Genomic DNA, 19526 nt, shown 5'->3' with positions numbered 1-19526 from the left:
CTATCACTTCTGACTTGCAGCCACTCCATGGACCCAACCAGGAGGGCCCCGTTATTTGTCTGGATCACTGTATAGTGGTTAAAGAGTGAAGGCCTTCATTCATTCAGAGGTCCATTCTTGAGATTGATGGGGAACTTAGCAGACCATCCATAAAAAGTAGAGAAGCAACTATCAGTTACTATAGGGAGAAGCAATAAATCGGACTAGTATAGTTTCTACCAGTTTGATCTTTTTTTTTTGAGAATTTCGGGGTGAGCTGTTTCATGGCACCAACTGACCATCTATGAGGCTCTCTGCTGTCTTGCTGACACGCCTGCATCTTGCTACCATAATGTCTCAAGGTATGATCTTTTAGTTACCACCAACATTGTTTTACCACCATTTCACTTAGGAGTTGCTGACATTTATGATAACTTGTGATCATGATGCTTAGAGGATGTATTTTGCCGGGCTGCCATATATCCATCTAGCTTCGTAACTTGGCCCTTTTTGGCCCCCTGACCGCAGCACTGATCACTCTGATTTACCATATGCTGCAGGTGTGTTTCCCAAGACAGGTGTGTTTTTCTTTAGTGTGACAAAATATATCTATCCATAATTTCTTCATTATCGGTGTTTATCTATGATTAGTGGATTTCACTATCCCAATAGCAGAATTAAAATGGCCGTATGTATGATCTGACATGTACGTTTATATGTATTATGCCAAATATAAATCACCAAACCAAAAAGTTTCTATTTTACATTTTATTGATACAACAAAAACAATTATATAGCGCAAAACCTTTTTTTTTTATTAAATTAAATTTTTCAAGAATGTTTGCTAAACCAGAGCAAAACTGTGCATAAATAGTTGCTAAAAATCTGTAGAAAAGTATCCTGAATATTCTTACAAAATGATAGAGCACAGCTCAGCTTTAGATATCGTTCACATAAATTACATATAAAATACAACTTAAATCAGATAATCTAATATTTAAGAAAAATAAATGATTACAAATAATAACTTTACTTCTTCATATACGATGGTGGTAATTTTAGTAGTAAGGGAAGGCAGGGGTGAAGCTATAAGGGCACCCACTCCTTGATGCCCCTTGGTGCTGGTGGAAACACAAAGCTATCACTGCCATATGTAAAAAGTAACCTTTGGGGGCCCTGGAATGGATTTTGCATCCGTTGCAGGAGTTTTGAGTTGCAAACTGGTTGTATTTTTTGTGTTCTGTGGATTCTTTTTGCTCATGTGTGAATGAGGCCTAAAGGTAAAAAGTTGTAATTGAAAATTAAAGGTGAAACTTTAAAGGATTGTCCAATGACCTGCGTACATCACCTGTCTGTAAGATAAATGTATGATCGCTCTCTAATCATGAGAATGGGACTCTCAGAGTCTCCGGTGTAAATTGAGCAGTACGGAGCATGTGCGGTAGTGAGAGGTGATCGCACATGCTCACTAACACATCATTCACATACGGGACCTTGCTCTCTCTGTATTGTTGGGGGTATCAGCAACCAAATTTATGGAATAACCCCTTTAATGTAAATTAATAATAAATAGTGAAAATATATGAAGACAATTTGAAGAACAGAACGTCCCTGTAACAATGTGTGCGAGGTCCAGGCGAGGTCACACGTGTGCGAGGTCCAGGGTGGACGTTATGAAGCAGTTTGTGCGCATTCGATTATCACATTTTAGGTTATTATGATATTATTGTTTATGATGCATTTTCCTTCTTCTTGCTCTTTTTCTTCTTCTTTTTGTTCTTCTTATCCTTCTCCTTATTTTGCTTCTCTGTGTTTTCTTCCTTTCTGTTATTTAAAGGTAGAGTAGATTAAATAGTCGGCCTTAGTACTCACTCTGCAAATATACAAGCTAAATCCACAGATACATATACACATATAACTGTGGTATTGTAATGCCCCCTCTCCATATAACATATGTCTGTGACCAGCGTGAGACTGGGGTGCCAAGGGCCCACTAGTAACCAACTCTAGGGCCCCACTTTTCAGTATTACAGTCCCATCTCGCACTGGGGTGCCAAAAGCCCACCAGTAACCAACTCCAGGACCCCACAGTTCAATATCACAGTCCTGTCTCGCACTGGAGTGCCAAGCGCCCACCAGTAACCAACTCCAGGGCCCCAGCTTTCAGTATACCAGTCCCATCTCGTACTGGGGTGCCAAAGGCCCACCAGAATCCAACTCCAGGGCCCCACCTTTCAGTATTACAGTCCCGTCTCACACTGGGGTGCCAAGGGCCCACCAGTAACCAACTCCAGGGCCCCACCTTTCAGTATTACAGTCCCGTCTCACACTGGGGTGCCAAAGGCTCACCAGTAGCCAACTCCAGGGCCCCACTTTTCAGTATCACTGTCCCGTCTCACACTGGGGTGCCAAGGGCCCACCAGTAACCAACTCCAGGGCCCCACCTTTCAGTATTACAGTCCCGTCTCACACTGGAGTGCCAAGGGCCCACCAGTAACCAACTCCAGGGCCCCACCTTTCAGTATTACAGTCCCGTCTCACACTGGAGTGCCAAGGGCCCACCGGTAACCAACTCCAGGACCCCACGTTTCAGTATCACAGTCCCGTCTCACACTGGGGTGCCAAAGGGTCACCAGTAGCCAACTCCAGGGCCCCACTTTTCAGCATCACTGTCCCGTCTCACACTGGGGTGCCAAGGGCCCACCAGTAACCAACTCCAGGGCCCCACCTTTCAGTATTACAGTCCCGTCTCACACTGGAGTGCCAAGGGCCCACCAGTAACCAACTCCAGGGCCCCACCTTTCAGTATTACAATCCCGTCTCACACTGGGGTGCCAAAGGCCCATTAGTAACCAACTACAGGGCCCCACGTTTCAGTATCACAGTCCCGTCTCGCACTTGGGTGCCAAAGGCCCACCAGTAACCAACTCCAGGGCCCCACTTTTCAGTATCACAGTCCCGTCTCGCACTGGGGTGCCAAAGGCCCACCAGTAACCAACTCCAGGGCCCCACTTTTCAGTATCACAGTCCCATCTCGCATTGGGGTGCCAAAGGCACACCAGTAACCAACTCCAGGGTCCCACTTTTCAGTATTACAGTCCCGTCTCGCACTGGAGTGCTAAGGGCCCACCAGTAACCAACTCCGGGGCCCCACTTTTCAGTATCACAGTCCCATCTCGCATTGGGGTGCCAAAGGCACACCAGTAACCAACTCCAGGGTCCCACTTTTCAGTATTACAGTCCCGTCTCGCACTGGAGTGCTAAGGGCCCACCAGTAACCAACTCCAGGGCCCCACTTTTCAGTATCACAGTCCCATCTCGCATTGGGGTGCCAAAGGCACACCAGTAACCAACTCCAGGGTCCCACTTTTCAGTATTACAGTCCCGTCTCGCACTGGAGTGCTAAGGGCCCACCAGTAACCAACTCCGGGGCTCCGCTTTTTAGTATCACAGTCCTGTCCTGCACTGGGGTGCCAAAAGCCCACCAGTAACCAACTCCAGGGTCCCACTTTTCAGTATCACAGTCCCGTCTCGCACTGGGTGCCAAAGGCCCACCAGTAACCAACTCCAGGGCCCCACCTTTCAGTATTACAGTCCCGTCTCGCACTGGGGTGCCAAGTACCCACCAGTAGCCAACTCCAGGGCCCCACCTTTCAGTATTACAGTCCCGTCTCGCACTGGGGTGCCAATTACCCACCAGTAACCAACTCCAGGGCCCCACCTTTCAGTATTACAGTCCCGTCTGGCACTGCAGTGCCAAGGGCCCACCAGTAACCAACTCCGGGGCTCCGCTTTTAAGCTACATGCAAATGTAAAAATATCCTCAATCACAAATTTATATAACAATGATCTGGGTAGATTGGTAAGTGAATGAGATGCCACCTTTGTCTGTACAAAGTGATTCATATATATAGTGCCAAGTAGGGTTGAGCGACTTTTACTTTTTTAGGGTCGAGTCGGGTTTCGCGAAACCCGACTATCTCAAAAGTCGAGTCGAGTGAAATCGGCCGATTATGGCGAAAAGTCGGGGATCGACCGAAACACGAAACCCAATGCAAAGTTAATGGGAAATCTATCTTTTTTCTCTCTCTCTCTCTCTCTCTCTCTTTCTCTCCTCCGTCCCTGAACAGAAAAGCTGGTGTTACACATTGCAAATCGCTACAGCGCACAAGCGACAAGATGGCGATAGGCGTCCACGCCCCTAAGACCTATGTCATCACTCTGCCCACGCTCCTTCATTGGCTGAAAAAATGGCGCCAAACGCGTCATACGAAATGCGACTTTGGCGCGAAGATCGCCGACCGCATGGCCGATCCCACACTAGGGTCGGGTTTCAAGAAACCCGATTTTTACCAAAAGTCGGTGACTTTTGAATTTGTCCGATCCGTTTAGCTCAAGCCTACTGCCAAGTACTGCTCATATAAGAGAATGGTGGCCAACTACTGCACAGCGGCCCACCAGAGGATTCTCCTGCCCTCCCGTGGGCCAGTCCAAGTCTGTCTGGGATAAACATAATGTAATGCAGCCTGAGTGTAAAAATACCTACTTATTAAAGGGGTTCCTCACAAGAACAACCCTTATCTATATGACCAACTGATGTTTAAGGACCCACTTGGGACCCCATCTATAAGTCAGAATAACGAGCCTTTTTACTATTGGCCTAAAAACAGGCAGGTAGTGGTTAGCTATCAGCTTGATCTACCTTGCGCCAGCTCTAAGTGGTCACCAACCGCTCTTGTAGGCGATTCAGCTGCTCCACGTCCACAGAGTAGCTCTTCCTCATCAGGACTACTCTGTCGATAGAGCATGACTCTCAACATCATGTTGATTGTCAGCCAGCTCCCCGCAGTCAGGCAGAGGGCAGCCGGCTGTCAATCATCATGACATCAACAGTCACGCCAGAAGAGAAGCTGCTGGTCTGTCACCATGATGTCAGCAGAAGCTGCTGAATTGCTAGCAGTGAGCACTCTGTGCTGGCAGAGATCGGCGTCAGGCACAACAGGCAGATAGGTAGCAACTTACTACCTGTTAATTCTTAGGCACATAGTAAAAAAAAAATAGTGCAGCTTTGTAATACAATTTTTTTCTTATCACTATAGTCCCGCTATTATTCCTCCTGGAAAAATAAGAATACGTTGGCAGATAGGTAGAATCATCCCTTTGTCAAACTGGTGTGTTCCTACACAGTTATTGTCACTACTGAGGGACACAGCTCATCAAATGGTAACACCCACTTGTCAATTTATTCAAGCATTTCCTGAATAAAAATGTTTACAAAATTGAATAAGTTTGTTAAGAATAGGAAAGCAATTGAGAGTGTCAGATCCTTGCCAGAATGGGTGTTGTCAGGACCGTGGACCCCAATGGCACAGGAATGTAATAAATATATGGAGGGACAGCGTTTAGCAAATCCCCAGGATGTGGCTGCGAAATTTGATCTTTCAAGGTATGATGCAAAGGAGCAAAAAAACAGCAGCAGCCGTTGGATGTGTCCGTGTCCAGGCACTGCAAAGTTTGCAGGAGGAGATTGATAAGTTGCATTTAGAGCTGCATACAGCTATAGAGCACAGGATCAGCTTGCAATCAGCTTTGAGAGATCAAGTGAAACAGCATGATAAAATGCAAAAGAGTTTGGAAGAATATGTGATAAAAAAATATGAAGAATAAGCGCAAGAGGAGACAGCAGCCAGTGTCAGATATATGCATTTGGTGAGGGATTCTGTGGCAGTATATGATTCTCCTATTGAATTAATACCACAAACACGATGGGAGTCTCTTGCAGATGCAGTTCAAAGACTGAGAGAAATCGCATGTATAGGTGGTATGACTCGCAATCCTTTGCCAGATATGAATGATCATTTTGCTGTTGTTGAGGATTGGAAGGGGCCAGATGCTGCAGTGATGACAGTACTGATGAAAAATAATTTCATAGAAGGTGCCCCAGCTGCTTCCAAATCCCCATTATTCACCATGTTCAGTGCACTCATGGGAAACTCCACTAATGTATATACAGCATGCAGTTTAATGTCTCAGTTATCTGCTGTAGAAAAATCAAAAGTGTCAAGAAAAGTGTCAGTAGACAGAGCAGAGCAAGAGAGAAGGAAAGGGGGTAATATCCAAGTTAGAAAAAACAGAAATGAGCTGTTTTGTGACCTGATAGCGAGTGGAGTTCCATTTCAGGACACAGATTTGGATGAGTGAGGACACTGAGAGAGCAGGCTGATTTGATTCCTACCATTTCCAATGTAAGACTTATGACTTTATTGATTATTTGCTATTTTGAGTGACCGTTTATATTTATTATCTTTTATTAAGTAAATTCATTTTTTTTGTCTTATACAATTTTCGTGTGAGCATTTATTTATTTCATCACAATTCTTTGAACCGTAACATAACAGGATTAGTAAAGGGTCTACCATAAAGTAGAGTCCGCATTGAATTATTTAAAGAATTTTAAAACATTTCAGAGGTTTCCAACGTATGCCATGTGCACATAGCCTTCAGGAGGATCCTGGGTGAGACTTTCTTGCTGAGTTTTTGGAGCAGAGCTCTCCAAAAAGTCAGCAAAAAGGCTCAGCATAATCCTCCTCAAGACTTTGTGCACACAATGTATTTTAGCAGCCGCTGAATTTTCCAAGGTGAAGCCTTTTCAAGAAAAAGCCGATGGTTTCTTACGACTTCTATGCCCTTAGAATGAACATTACTTTGTGTCGTGTGCATGTAGCCCGAAACTGGTTTGAAAACTTTTTGAAAACTCATTTGATTTCTATGAGTTTTTGGAGCAGAAACCCAAAACTTTTGAGGGGTTTTGAGATGTTCATTTTATGAGGAACATTTTAAGGCGGATTCCGAGCGACGACCTGGAAAAGATGTCATGTGCATGTAGCCCAAAACTATTTTGAAAACTTTAAAAAAAAACTCATTTTATTTCTATGAGCGCAGAAATCCAAAGCTTTTGAGGTGTTCTGATATTTGGAAGAGGATTTGGAGAGTTTTAGTTTCAGCTAACAACAACTCCCCTCAAAAAAACTCTGAAAAATTCAAGCATCTTCTTGTCCCACAAGTTTAAAAACTGCAAAGAAAAACGTTAGTGTGAACGCAGCTCAAGAAGTGATTTTGGCAGTCACAGACGTGGATAGAGAAGACGTCTTACCTACTTGGAACATGACCAGTTGCTCCAGTATGAGTGAACGTGGAACATGTCCCTGGCTTGGACACAGAACTGTGTAATGTCCTTGTAGTCCACGGGCAGGACCTCCTGGTGGACATTCAGGTAGTTCTAAGGAGTAATTCAGAATAAAATTGTTTAGGAATTCATCAAAGATGGAGCCTAAAATATCTACCAGACAGACCATCTTTAAGGTTGTCTTTCCATTGAGTCCTTTTGTTAAGTTTTTGGAGCGGAAACTCCAAGTTTTTGAGGAGTTCTGAGCTTTTGATGAGGATTTTGGATAGTTGTCGCTCCAAAAACTCATCAATGCCAATCGGTAGGATATGCCATCAATGTCTTAATGGCGGGGATCTGACAGATGTGACCCCCGACTTATTCAAGTCTTTTAAACACCTGGTGGAACACCCTTTTTTTTAGAATGGCAAGTGTAATATTGGTCGGAATGGCTTATGCTTAGATCTGTTGGGTTCTGACTCTGGTTACCACGCTGATCAGCTGTTTGGAGAGGCCAGGGGTTTCTGAAAGTTCAGGACACCCCCAATGATTACACGCTGTATGGTATGGCGCCACACTTTTAGTAGTGGTTGTGTCTGGTATTGCAGCCCAGTCCCATACACATACAGTGCTATAAATCCGGTCACCGTGAGAGTAGCAAACAGCAGATCGGTGGGGTTACGAGGTGTCAAACTCTCACCCATTAGATATTGATGACCTATCCTAATGATAGGTAGAAAATATATACTTTTATTATTATTATACTATTGGATGAGTTAGTAACGGAAGAATATTATTCAGTGTAAGTATAATATTCACTCTGGGAGCTAAATAAAAGCTGGAAATTAAAGGTAACTTTTACTATTCCTAATATCGAGCTGCAATACCAGGCACAATCTTTAGACAAGAGGGGCGCTGTTCTAAGAAAATGTAAAAAAAAACAACAACTCTTTTTTTTGGAATCCTGGACAAGCCCTTCTCTACTTTCGCCTTACCTCTTCCTGATGTGGGCCCTTTCTTTCCACCTTGACATTAAAAATAAGGGGATAGAATAAGTGGGCGTTGCACCAAGTTTTGGGATATTTCCATTGTAAGGAAAGGCTGTTGTCCGCCTTATTGATGTGGAGATTTTGTGGCGGATCCGGTTTTACTAGAAGATAAAAAAGCAAATAAGTAAATGTGATTTATGGAGAAGGAGAGCGGCGTCTGGATAGCAGTGTTTCATGAGTACAGTGTTCATTTTAGGACATGGTCACATATCAAAGTCAAACATCAGAAATACTCTGTCTGATACCTCTTTCTGATACTTGACTCTGATACCTGACTTTCACATATCAAAGTCAAACATCATAAATACTCTGCCTGATACCAAGTATCAGAGTCAGGTATCAGAGTCAGGTATCAAAGTCAGGTATCAGAGTCAGGTATCAAAGTCAGGTATCAGACTCAAGTATCAGAGTCAGGTATCAGACTTAAGTATCAGAGTCAGGTATCAAAGTCAGGTATCAAAGTCAGGTATCAGACTCAAGTATCAGAGTCAGGTATCAGACTTAAGTATCAGAGTCAGGTATCAAAGTCAGGTATCAAAGTCAGGTATCAGAGTCAAGTATCAGTCAGGCATCAGACTCAGGCATCAGACTCAGGTATCAGACTCAGGTATCAGACTCAGGTATCAGACTCAGGCATCAGAATCAGGTCTCAGACAGAGTATGTATGATGCTTGACTTTGATATGTGACCATGTCCTAAAGTGAACACTGTACTACAGTTTTCACTTTAGGACATGGTCACATATCAAAGTCAAACATCAGAAATACTCTGTCTGATACCTCATTCTGATAACTGACTCTGATACCTGACTTTCACATATCAAAGTCAAACATCATAAATACTCTGCCTGATACCAAGTATCAGAGTCAGGTATCAGAGTCAGGTATCAAAGTCAGGTATCAGAGTCAGGTATCAAAGTCAGGTATCAGACTCAAGTATCAGAGTCAGGTATCAGACTTAAGTATCAGAGTCAGGTATCAGAGTCAGGTATCAGACTCAAGTATCAGAGTCAGGTATCAGACTTAAGTATCAGAGTCAGGTATCAAAGTCAGGTATCAAAGTCAGGTGACCATGTCCTAAAGTGAACACTGTACTACTAGAGGGCATTGTCTGGTGTCAGCCTCTGATGTGGTCACTTTTCGGTTGACACTGATTTATAGGACACTGTCATTCTGCAGCTGTCTATGGGAACACTCAGCTGGAATTGTTAATAGGGGCACTGTCCAATATATACTATTAATAAAGGCTCTCTCTAATATGTACAGTGGGGGGAATAAATATTTAAAATAAGTATTTAAGGATTTTGTAAGTTTGCCCACTGACAAAGACATGAACAGTCTATGATTTTAAGGGCGGGTTAATTTTAACATTGAGAGATGGAATATCAAAAGTGAAATCCGTGAAGTTATCGGCCAGGTGAATGGACTTACTGATGTTCCTCAAGGTGAAGAAATGGTTGTATCGCTCATATGTGGTCACATTCAGGACGTGCAGCGTTACAGAATACCCTGGATCCTCTGAGTAACGGCATATGTGAGTGTCATGACAAGTCACCGTGTAGCTGGGGACCGGGTTTCCCTCGGGGGTTTGCTTCTCGATGCTCCCACAGGCTACTGTGCTGTCACTAATAATCAAAGAAAGAAATAAAATGCGACAAAAAGGAGCTTCAATATTGGTCTTAAAAGAACTTAACAAAAGCTGGTAAACTTAAAGGGACTGTTTGCCATTATGGAAAATGATTTACTATTTTTCCCTGAAATGGCGCCACTCTTGTACATAGGTAATAACTGGTATTGCAGTTCTTTCACGTGACTGGAGCATAAATACAGGCATGAGCAAAAATGGGGGGGAAAAAAGCAGGCAACCCCCTACCAGACTACATGCACAGGGCAGCACGTATGACAGCACATAGAGTGTGCCGCCATATAGTGCTGCGTGCCGCCACATAGTGCTGAGCGCCGCCACAACTTTCATAGTGCTCTCGCCAGTCAAAATGCAAACTAGGGCCAGTGTGTTCTTGGGATCAGTAGAGATCCCAGTGATTGGACCCCCTATAATTTTTAATAGGGGATATTTTCCAAACTTACTTGTTCAAGGCTTCAAAGAAGAACTCAATATTTGGATCGTTGGTCCCATTCCATGAGCAGGTGAAGTGTCCGCTGTAGTTTTTCATGATGCAACTTATTGGATTTTTTACTTCTGGGTAAAAAAAAAAAAAAGTTAAAAATAATTAAACTTACAGAACCATCATGGGACTGGAAGTGCTAAAGAGCCCCCAAAGCTTTTAGCTCGCTCTGAAGGATATCTATAGGGTTCTGGGGTCCGCAGTTGTAACAAATGTACCTAATTTTTTATTATACGGCTCAGCACACAGTGGAAGCTACGTGCAGGGTCCCAGCATGTGGCACACAGGACCCCTACAGACACAGCCCCAAACTGTCCACTTTCGGCAGCGGTTTTGCTGGGCCAGGCCCCTTTATTGGACAAATTTGATGCACTGGCAGGTATGTTAATAATACACCTCTTCATTATGGCACGCAATGGGACGTGTCACAGGTTATTTCTTACCGATTCTTGTGAAATCCATGAAAATAAAACCTTCTTGCACCTCCATATAAAATATTCTAATCTGGCAAAGGTAATTGTACAGGAGGAGGAGGTGAGCTGTGACATCACCTATTGTGAATCGTGGATCCTGAGTTATCTACTGTATATAGAGGTGTTATCAGTCATTGTACAGGAGGAGGAGGTGAGCTGTGACATCACCTATTGTGAATGGTGGATCCTGTGTTATCTGCTGTATATAGAGGTGTTATCAGTCATTGTACAGGAGGAGGAGGTGAGCTGTGACATCTATTGTGAATAGTGGATCCTGTGTTATCTACTGTATATAGAGGTGTTATCAGTCATTGTACAGGAGGAGCAGGTGAGCTGTGACATCACCTATTGTGAATGGTGGATCCTGTGTTATCTGCTGTATATAGAGGTGTTATCAGTCATTGTACAGGAGGAGGAGGAGGTGAGCTGTGACATCACCTATTGTGAATGGTGGATCCTGTGTTATCTACTGTATATAGAGGTGTTATCAGTCATTGTACAGGAGGAGCAGGTGAGCTGTGACATCACCTATTGTGAATGGTGGATCCTGTGTTATCTGCTGTATATAGAGGTGTTATCAGTCATTGTACAGGAGGAGGAGGAGGTGAGCTGTGACATCACCTATTGTGAATGGTGGATCCTGAGTTATCTACTGTATATAGAGGTGTTATCAGTCATTGTACAGGAGGAGCAGGTGAGCTGTGACATCACCTATTGTGAATGGTGGATCCTGTGTTATCTGCTGTATATAGAGGTGTTATCAGTCATTGTACAGGAGGAGGAGGTGAGCTGTGACATCACCTATTGTGAATGGTGGATCCTGTGTTATCTACTGTATATAGAGGTGTTATCAGTCATTGTACAGGAGGAGGAGGTGAGCTGTGACATCACCTATTGTGAATGGTGGATCCTGTGTTATCTACTGTATATAGAGGTGTTATCAGTCATTGTACAGGAGGGGGAGGTGAGCTGTGACATCTATTGTGAATGGTGAACCCTGTGTTATCTACTGTATATAGAGGTGTTATCAGTCATTGTACAGGAGGAGGAGGTGAGCTGTGACATCATCTATTGTGAATGGTGGATCCTGTGTTATCTACTGTACATAGAGGTGTTATCAGTCATTGTACAGGAGGGGGAGGTGAGCTGTGACATCTATTGTGAATGGTGAACCCTGTGTTATCTACTGTATATAGAGGTGTTATCAGTCATTGTACAGGAGGAGGAGGTGAGCTGTGACATCATCTATTGTGAATGGTGGATACTGTGTGATCTACTGTATATAGAGGTGTTATCAGTCATTGTACAGGAGGAGGAGGTGAGCTGTGACATCATCTATTGTGAATGGTGGATCCTGTGTTATCTACTGTACATAGAGGTGTTATCAGTCATTGTACAGGAGGGGGAGGTGAGCTGTGATATCACCTATTGTGAATGGTGAACCCTGTGTTATCTACTGTATATAGAGGTGTTATCAGTCATTGTACAGGAGGAGGAGGTGAGCTGTGATATCACCTATTGTGAATGGTGGATCCTTTGTTATCTCCTTAATATAGTGGCCTTATCAGTCATTGTAATCCTGTCTGTAATGATCTGGAAACTGCTGAAAAGTCTTCTGTGCAGAGCAGGAAGTATGAGTATAGCATATGGTCTAGTGGCCAGTGAGAAAACTGAAAGATTTCAGAATTTGTTTTGAAAAAAAATAAATCAAAATTTTAACTAATAATAACAATAATAATAATAATAATGATAATACATTTAATTAAAAAGATGATCTCAACAAAAGGTCATATTCTGGCGACACATTTCCTGTAGGTGGGAATGTGGTGGTACGAGCCCCCTATTATCTGTGTCTCATTAAAGATTTCATGCCTGCCACCTGATAAATAATAATAATCTTTATTTTTATATAGCGCTAACATATTCCGCAGCACTTTACAGTTTTTTGAACACATTATCATCGCTGTCCCCGACGGGGCTCACAATCTAGATTCCCTATCAGTATGTCTTTGAAATGTGGGAGGAAACCGGAGAACCCGAAGGAAACCCAGGCAAACACGGGGAGAACATACAGACTCCTTGTAGATGTTGTCCTTGGTGGGATTTGAACCCAGGACCCCCGCGCTGTGCCCATCCGAATTTTGCCCCTGCATAAAGCAGTGTAAGCTCTCCAGTGCATTAATAATAAGGCATACACAGTAAATGAATGGGAACATGAAAGGCTTTCACACTTACTGAGACTTTTCTTGTAGAAACTGTGGCCCAGGTCATGTACCACAATGTGCGTGTAGTCAATGATCCCACCATTTTCCAGCTTGCACGTATAGTTTTTTGCATCCGGCTTTTCGCTCACTTCTACAGTCAGGGTTTTGCCCGTGTGGCCTCTTCTGTTCCAGCGTATTTTTTTGCTGTCGATTTCAGCGCTGGTATAAGCAGTAGTATTGCACTCCAGGGTCACCGTTTCCCCTTTATAGTTTTGAACCTCTACAATCAAAGCTGAGGAATAAAGTAATGAGTAGTACCATCATCCATAATCTCCCTCCATCATCACTATATAGAGAGTTTTTTTTAGCTAAAGAAGAACTTATGTGGATCTGCATCTTTACACCCTTCCTCCCCCCACCCCTACAATTATTCTGGAGATGGACTTGTAACCTTGAGATTGTTGATATTGTTCAACAATTTTGCTTCCCAAGTCCTCAGACAGTTCTCTATGAAAGATTGAGTCAACTTCTCCCCTTTTTTACCTGGTTTTAGGTGTGATTTTCATATTGCCCACACCTGTTACTTGCCACTGGTGAGTTTTGAACGAGCATCACATGCTTGAAACAAAGTTATTCACCCACAATTTTGGAAAGGAGCACACAAAGGAAATAATCATGTGTATAACAAAAGATGTGGAATTATAATAATTTTCTGGTAGAAATAGTAAATTACATATGTATTTACGCCACTACTGGGAGGAACTTAGTACTAGACAAGTAGACAGGGCTTCTGCTACCCTTCTTCCTTCATTGTAATGAGGGTTGGAGGTGGCAACCTTCAAGCATTAATGTCCTGCCCTGTGAGGTATGATGATATGAGTAGGTACTAACGGGGAACCTCGCTTTAGTTTTTACTACAGTTACTCTTTAAAGGGAAGGTGTCAGTAGGTTCAGCCCTTCTACACTGTCTACATGGGCATGTAGGTCATAAAAAATTGTATAAAATGATACCTTGATATCTGCGATACGATGTTCCATTCCAGAGTAATCCATATTTTTCTTAATATGTAAATGAGCTGTTAAGATCTATGGGCCGGACATAGATCTCCCCGAGAATCTGCCTCCAGAGATTATTGTAAATGAAAGATGATATTACCAACAGCTCAAGAGAGCAGACTGTCAGTCATTACGTGTCTCATTACTGGGTTATGCCCACTTCCATGTAAAATCCGGCCCATAGATCTATTCTTAACAGCTCATTTACATATTAAGAAAAAAATGAATTTCTCTGGAATAAGACATCCGACCGCAGATATCAAGGTATCATTTTATTCAGCTTCCTATGACCTACATGCCCATATAGACGGCTTATAAGGGTTGATTCTAGTGACAGATTCCCTTTAAGGCATTATACAGGCAGCTCACTGATCCCAATGAGAAAATGTAATATCTAATTACTCCACTGGTGGCACTGTATGCAAAGGACTTCCATAATTCATCTTTTTTTAGATTTTTTTTTTTACTTAAATGTATGCACAGGGAGCCAAAATTCATGTTTTCAATAGGATGTCATTAAAAATGTTTCACCATTTGGCTTTTACAGACTCTTTACTTCCCTGCGCATTCAACTATGATGTGGTCTACAGTCATGCCCTATATAAGATGAGAGGAGCTCAGGAAAACACAAAAAAAGTTACAAACCCCCCACTTTAGTTTCATGGTGAGCTCACTGACACATTCTCAGTTAACTCATTCTGCAGCCAACAATAGACAGTGCAACGTAGAGGCTGTAGAAGGCAAAAATGTGCAATTGCAAGAAAAGATTTTTAGCCCAAAATACATGCGTATAAGTAAATAAAGTCCTTAAAGTCATTAAAATATAACAAATATTGCAAGATACTTACTTTTTTCCTTTAAGTGAAAATACTTGGATGCCTGTAGAAGATCAGTACATATAAGTAAAAGGAGTGTTGGTAAAAGGTGCCCCATCTGCAAAGAAGATAAGGAGACCAGGTATAGTAAATTGTAAGGGGGTACAATAATTGCCAGCATCTAAATTAGATGACCACACTATAGTATATATTCCCTGAGCTCGACTGACTATCAACACAATCTATCCATTGGTAGTGTAAAGGGTATAGCCAGGCCATACATCCACACATTACACTCTGCTGTACCCCTGTCCCAGCCCTGTGTCCATATACTCAGGCCACAACAGATCGCCTTGTAGGTGCCACCCTGCGCCAAGATTACGTGCCCTGCCAGCTCTTTCCTAGCTATATTAAAAGCTGAAATTTGTGAATTAGTTTTATTGATAATGAAAATATAAAGAAAAAACATTTTACAAGCGCAACAGGTGACTGAACATACACTGAAATATTAATAATGACATTATATCCTGATCAATATTACTTCCAAGCAGTAACTAAATATTACCGCCAAACCAAAAAAAAACGATTCCCCAATTAATAAATGATTAATATCACTATATGGTGAGTACACAATAACACCACCATAGAGTGACTAATAAATATTGCTACCATCAGTGACTAGTAAATAATACCACCTACATTGAGTGCACAATAACACCACCATATAGTGACAATTGAATAATGCTACCATACAGTGACTACTAAATAATACCACCTACATTGAGTGCACAATAACACCACCATAGAGTGACTAATAAATATTGCTACTATACAGTGACTACTAAATAATACCACCTACAGTGATTTCACAATATTACCACCATATAGTGACAATTGAATAATGCTACCATACAGTGAGTATATGCTAATATAACCTTAGAAGGACTACTAAATAATACCACCATACAATGAGTACATAATAACATCTACACAGAGTAACTACACAAAAACCACCGTACAGTAACTAGTGACTAAATAATACAGTCATACAGTGAGTACACTATCATATCATCATACTGTCTAATGACTAGTAAATTATAGAGTGAGTCCTAAATAATGCTGTCATAGAGTGACTACTAAATAATACCACCACACAATGAGTACATGATAATATCAACACAGAGTAAATACACAAAAACCACCATACACTGATTAGTGAATAAATAATACCAACACACAGTGAGTACACTGTGTTACCAGGAGTAAACAATAATACCACCATACCACCGTACAGTGAGTATTAATTAATGCTAACATACAGTGACTACTAAATAATACCACCTACAGTGAGTACACAATATTACCATCATAGAGTGACTATTAAATAATGTATATGATAATATCACCTTAGAGTGACTGCTAAATAAAACCACAATACACTGAGCTGAGTACATGACAATATCAACACAGAGTAACTGCACAAAAAAAACATACAGTAACTAGTGACTAAATAATACAGTCACACAGTGAGTACACTATCATATCGTCATACTGCATAATGACTAGTAAATTATAACACCATATAGTGACTACGAAATTATACCACTTACATTGAGTAAACAATAATACCATTATAGAGGGTTAATTAAATAATACCACCATACAGTGAGTATATGATAATATCGTAATAGCGATTTCTCAATAATACCACCATACAGTGAGTCTAAATAATACTGTAATAGAGTGACTACTAAATAATACCACCCTACAATGAGAACACAATTACATTACCATATAGTGAGTATTAAATAATATCACCATACAGTGAGTCCTAAATAATACTGTCATAAAGTGACTACTAAATACCACCATACAATGAGTACACAATAATAGTACCATACAGTGGGTACTATTAATACCACCATAGAGTGACTACTAAATAATACCATCATAGAGTGACTACTAAATAATACCACCATACAATGAGTACACAATAATAGTAGCATACAGTCAGTACTACATAATACCACAATAGTGACTATTAAAAAATACCACAATACAGTGAGTACTAAATAATGCTGTCATAGAGAGACTACTAAATAATACCACAATAGTGACTACAAAATAGTAGCACCATACAGTGAGTACTAACTAATACTGTTATATAATGACTACTAAATAATACCACCATACAATGAGTACACAATAATAGTACCATACAGTGAGTACTAAATAATACCACAATAGTGACTATTAAAAAATACCACAATACAGTGAGTACTAAATAATGCTGTCATAGAGAGACTACTAAATAATACCACAATAGTGACTACAAAATAGTAGCACCATACAGTGAGTACTAACTAATACTGTTATATAATGACTACTAAATAATACCACCATACAATGAGTACACAATAATAGTACCATACAGTGAGTACTAAATAATACCACAACAGTGACTAATAAATAATACCACCATACAGTGAGTACTAAATAATGCTGTCATAGAGTGACTACTCAATAATACCACCATACAATGAGTACACAATAATAGTACCATACAGTGACTAGTAAATAATACTGTCATAGAGTGACTACTAAATAATACCACCATACAATGAGTACACAATAATAGTACCATACAGTGACTAGTAAATAATACTGTCATAGAGTGACTACTAAATAATACCACCATACAATGAGTACACAATAATAGTAGCATACAGTCAGTACTACATAATACCACAATAGTGACTATTAAAAAATACCACAATTCAGTGAGTACTAAATAATGCTGTCATAGAGAGACTACTAAATAATACCACAATAGTGACTACAAAATAGTAGCACCATACAGTGAGTACTAACTAATACTGTTATATAATGACTACTAAATAATACCACCATACAATGAGTACACAATAATAGTACCATACAGTGAGTACTAAATAATACCACAACAGTGACTAATAAATAATACCACCATACAGTGAGTACTAAATAATGCTGTCATAGAGTGACTACTCAATAATACCACCATGCAATGAGTAAATAATAATAGTACCATACAGCGAATGGTAAATAATACCACAACAATGACAAATAAATAATACCACCATACAGTGAGTACTAAATAATACCACCATAGAGTGACTACTCAATAATACCACCATGCAATGAGTAAACAATAATAGTACCATGCAGTGAGTACTAAATAATACCACCACAATGACTAATAATACCACCATACAGTGACTAATAAATAATACCGCCATGGAGTGGCTACTAAATAATACCACCATAAAGTGAGTGCTTTTAAAAGTCCCAGAGGCATATACACTTGGTGCCAGGTGGTAAAAGCAAATGAATGGGACACGGCACATATCCTAGTTCCCATTCAGTGTACTTTGGAGAACTCTACAATCAACGTGTAACATTAATAAATACGCGGTATAAATAAAATATAAGCGCTATACTGAATGAATGGGTTGTGATGTGGCAGAGCTGAGCTCGGATGAGGCAGAGCGCAGTGTGTAACCTGTCTATGGCGTTTCGCAGGGCAATGATTCTCACTGACTTTGCATAGGACATGCATATGTAATAAATAAGGCACTTGGTATCTTACTTCTCCCTATGTCCGTAGCCTGGAGCACTTCCTCCAATTGCAGCGCCTGTGTAACTCGCGGGTATTCTTGGTGAGGTCTCGCTGCTTTTGACAGTAAAGTATTCTGGTTTATATAGTAACACTGACGTCACAGTGCATTCCCATTTTTTTTTTATTTCCTCTTCAAGGCCTTATTAAAAGATCAATGTGTCCAAGGCACTGATACCAAATACACCCTCATCTAGGCAATGACATCCACCCTCTTGCTGACACTTTTGCTGGAATATTAGAATGTGACTGAAAAAAAAAAACCTGAATTACCTTTCTGCCCCATGTAGATTTACTAAATATTCTCTTCCATTTTTCATCCTAGAATAAAATGTCATAATCTGTACTAGGGACTTTCTAGGACATTGTATGCATACTAGTTTAACATTAATTAATCATACATACAGTGCCTGAATAATACCGCTATACAAGGACAACAGATTGCCATCATATAGGGACTAAAAAATACTAACATTCACTGAAAAATACATAAGATCAGATCCTGACGAATAATACTGAAAAACAGTGACAAATCAATGCTACCATACAGTGATTAATTCCATAAGTCCATAAACAAATATTACCATCATTTGGTGTAGTATTAATAAAGTCGTTCACTCACTAAAGAAAAATACCACCATTTCATGCACAATGACATTCCCACAAAGAGACTGATTAATGCCACCATGTGACCAAATATTACCGCCATTGAGTGCATTGCTAACACCACCATACAGTACTATCATTCAGTGACTGTAAAAAGTACCTCAATTTCATGACCAATACCACCAAACAGTGACACTTTAATATCATCATATCATGACCAAATATTACCATCATTTAGTGCACTAATACCACCATACAGTCACTATTAATAATACTACTATCCAGTGACTAGAGAAAAATAACTCCATTTCATAACCATTATGCCACCATACAGTGGCTGATTAATATGACCATATCATGACCAAATATTACCATCATTTAGTGCATTACTAAAACAGT

General features: G+C 40.8%; 1 protein-coding gene across 3 annotated transcripts; it reads right to left on the bottom strand.

Annotated features, from left to right (window-relative positions):
* Nucleotides 1–742: 742 nt before the first annotated feature.
* Nucleotides 743–18577, bottom strand: IL12B (interleukin 12B). 3 transcript variants are annotated; one of them, XM_069761951.1, is made up of 8 exons: nt 18495–18577; nt 14900–14984; nt 13027–13287; nt 10281–10392; nt 9624–9817; nt 8140–8294; nt 7133–7258; nt 743–1803 (listed from the first exon to the last, which is right to left on the bottom strand). In XM_069761951.1, exons 2-7 carry the CDS (start codon nt 14982–14984, stop codon nt 7133–7135), a joined length of 933 nt encoding a protein of 310 aa, XP_069618052.1. In that variant the 5' UTR covers nt 18495–18577; the 3' UTR covers nt 743–1803. The 3 variants fall into 3 exon arrangements, with proteins under 3 accessions (XP_069618052.1, XP_069618051.1, XP_069618053.1); XM_069761950.1 differs by having other exon boundaries at nt 1580–1803; nt 7137–7258; nt 18495–18570; XM_069761952.1 differs by lacking the exon at nt 743–1803 and having other exon boundaries at nt 7132–7258; nt 18495–18570.
* Nucleotides 18578–19526: the final 949 nt, after the last annotated feature.

This window comes from Ranitomeya imitator, chromosome 4 (assembly GCF_032444005.1).
Source record: "Ranitomeya imitator isolate aRanImi1 chromosome 4, aRanImi1.pri, whole genome shotgun sequence".
Classification (NCBI taxonomy): domain Eukaryota; kingdom Metazoa; phylum Chordata; class Amphibia; order Anura; family Dendrobatidae; genus Ranitomeya; species Ranitomeya imitator.
The sequence above is the reverse complement of the archived record's forward strand: the minus strand, read 5'-3'. Positions and strand labels throughout refer to the sequence as shown.

Bases quoted from the DNA above. Each gene is read 5' to 3' on its own strand.
- IL12B (XM_069761950.1), bottom strand. From the start codon at position 14,984: ATGGGGCACCTTTTACCAACACTCCTTTTACTTATATGTACTGATCTT. The intron at 10,393-13,026 runs GTAAGTGTGAAA...TTTTTTACCCAG, and splicing joins TTTCTACAAGAAAAGTCTCA to AAGTAAAAAATCCAATAAGT. The intron at 7,259-8,139 runs GTAAGGCGAAAG...ATTACTCCTTAG, and splicing joins AGGGCCCACATCAGGAAGAG to AACTACCTGAATGTCCACCA.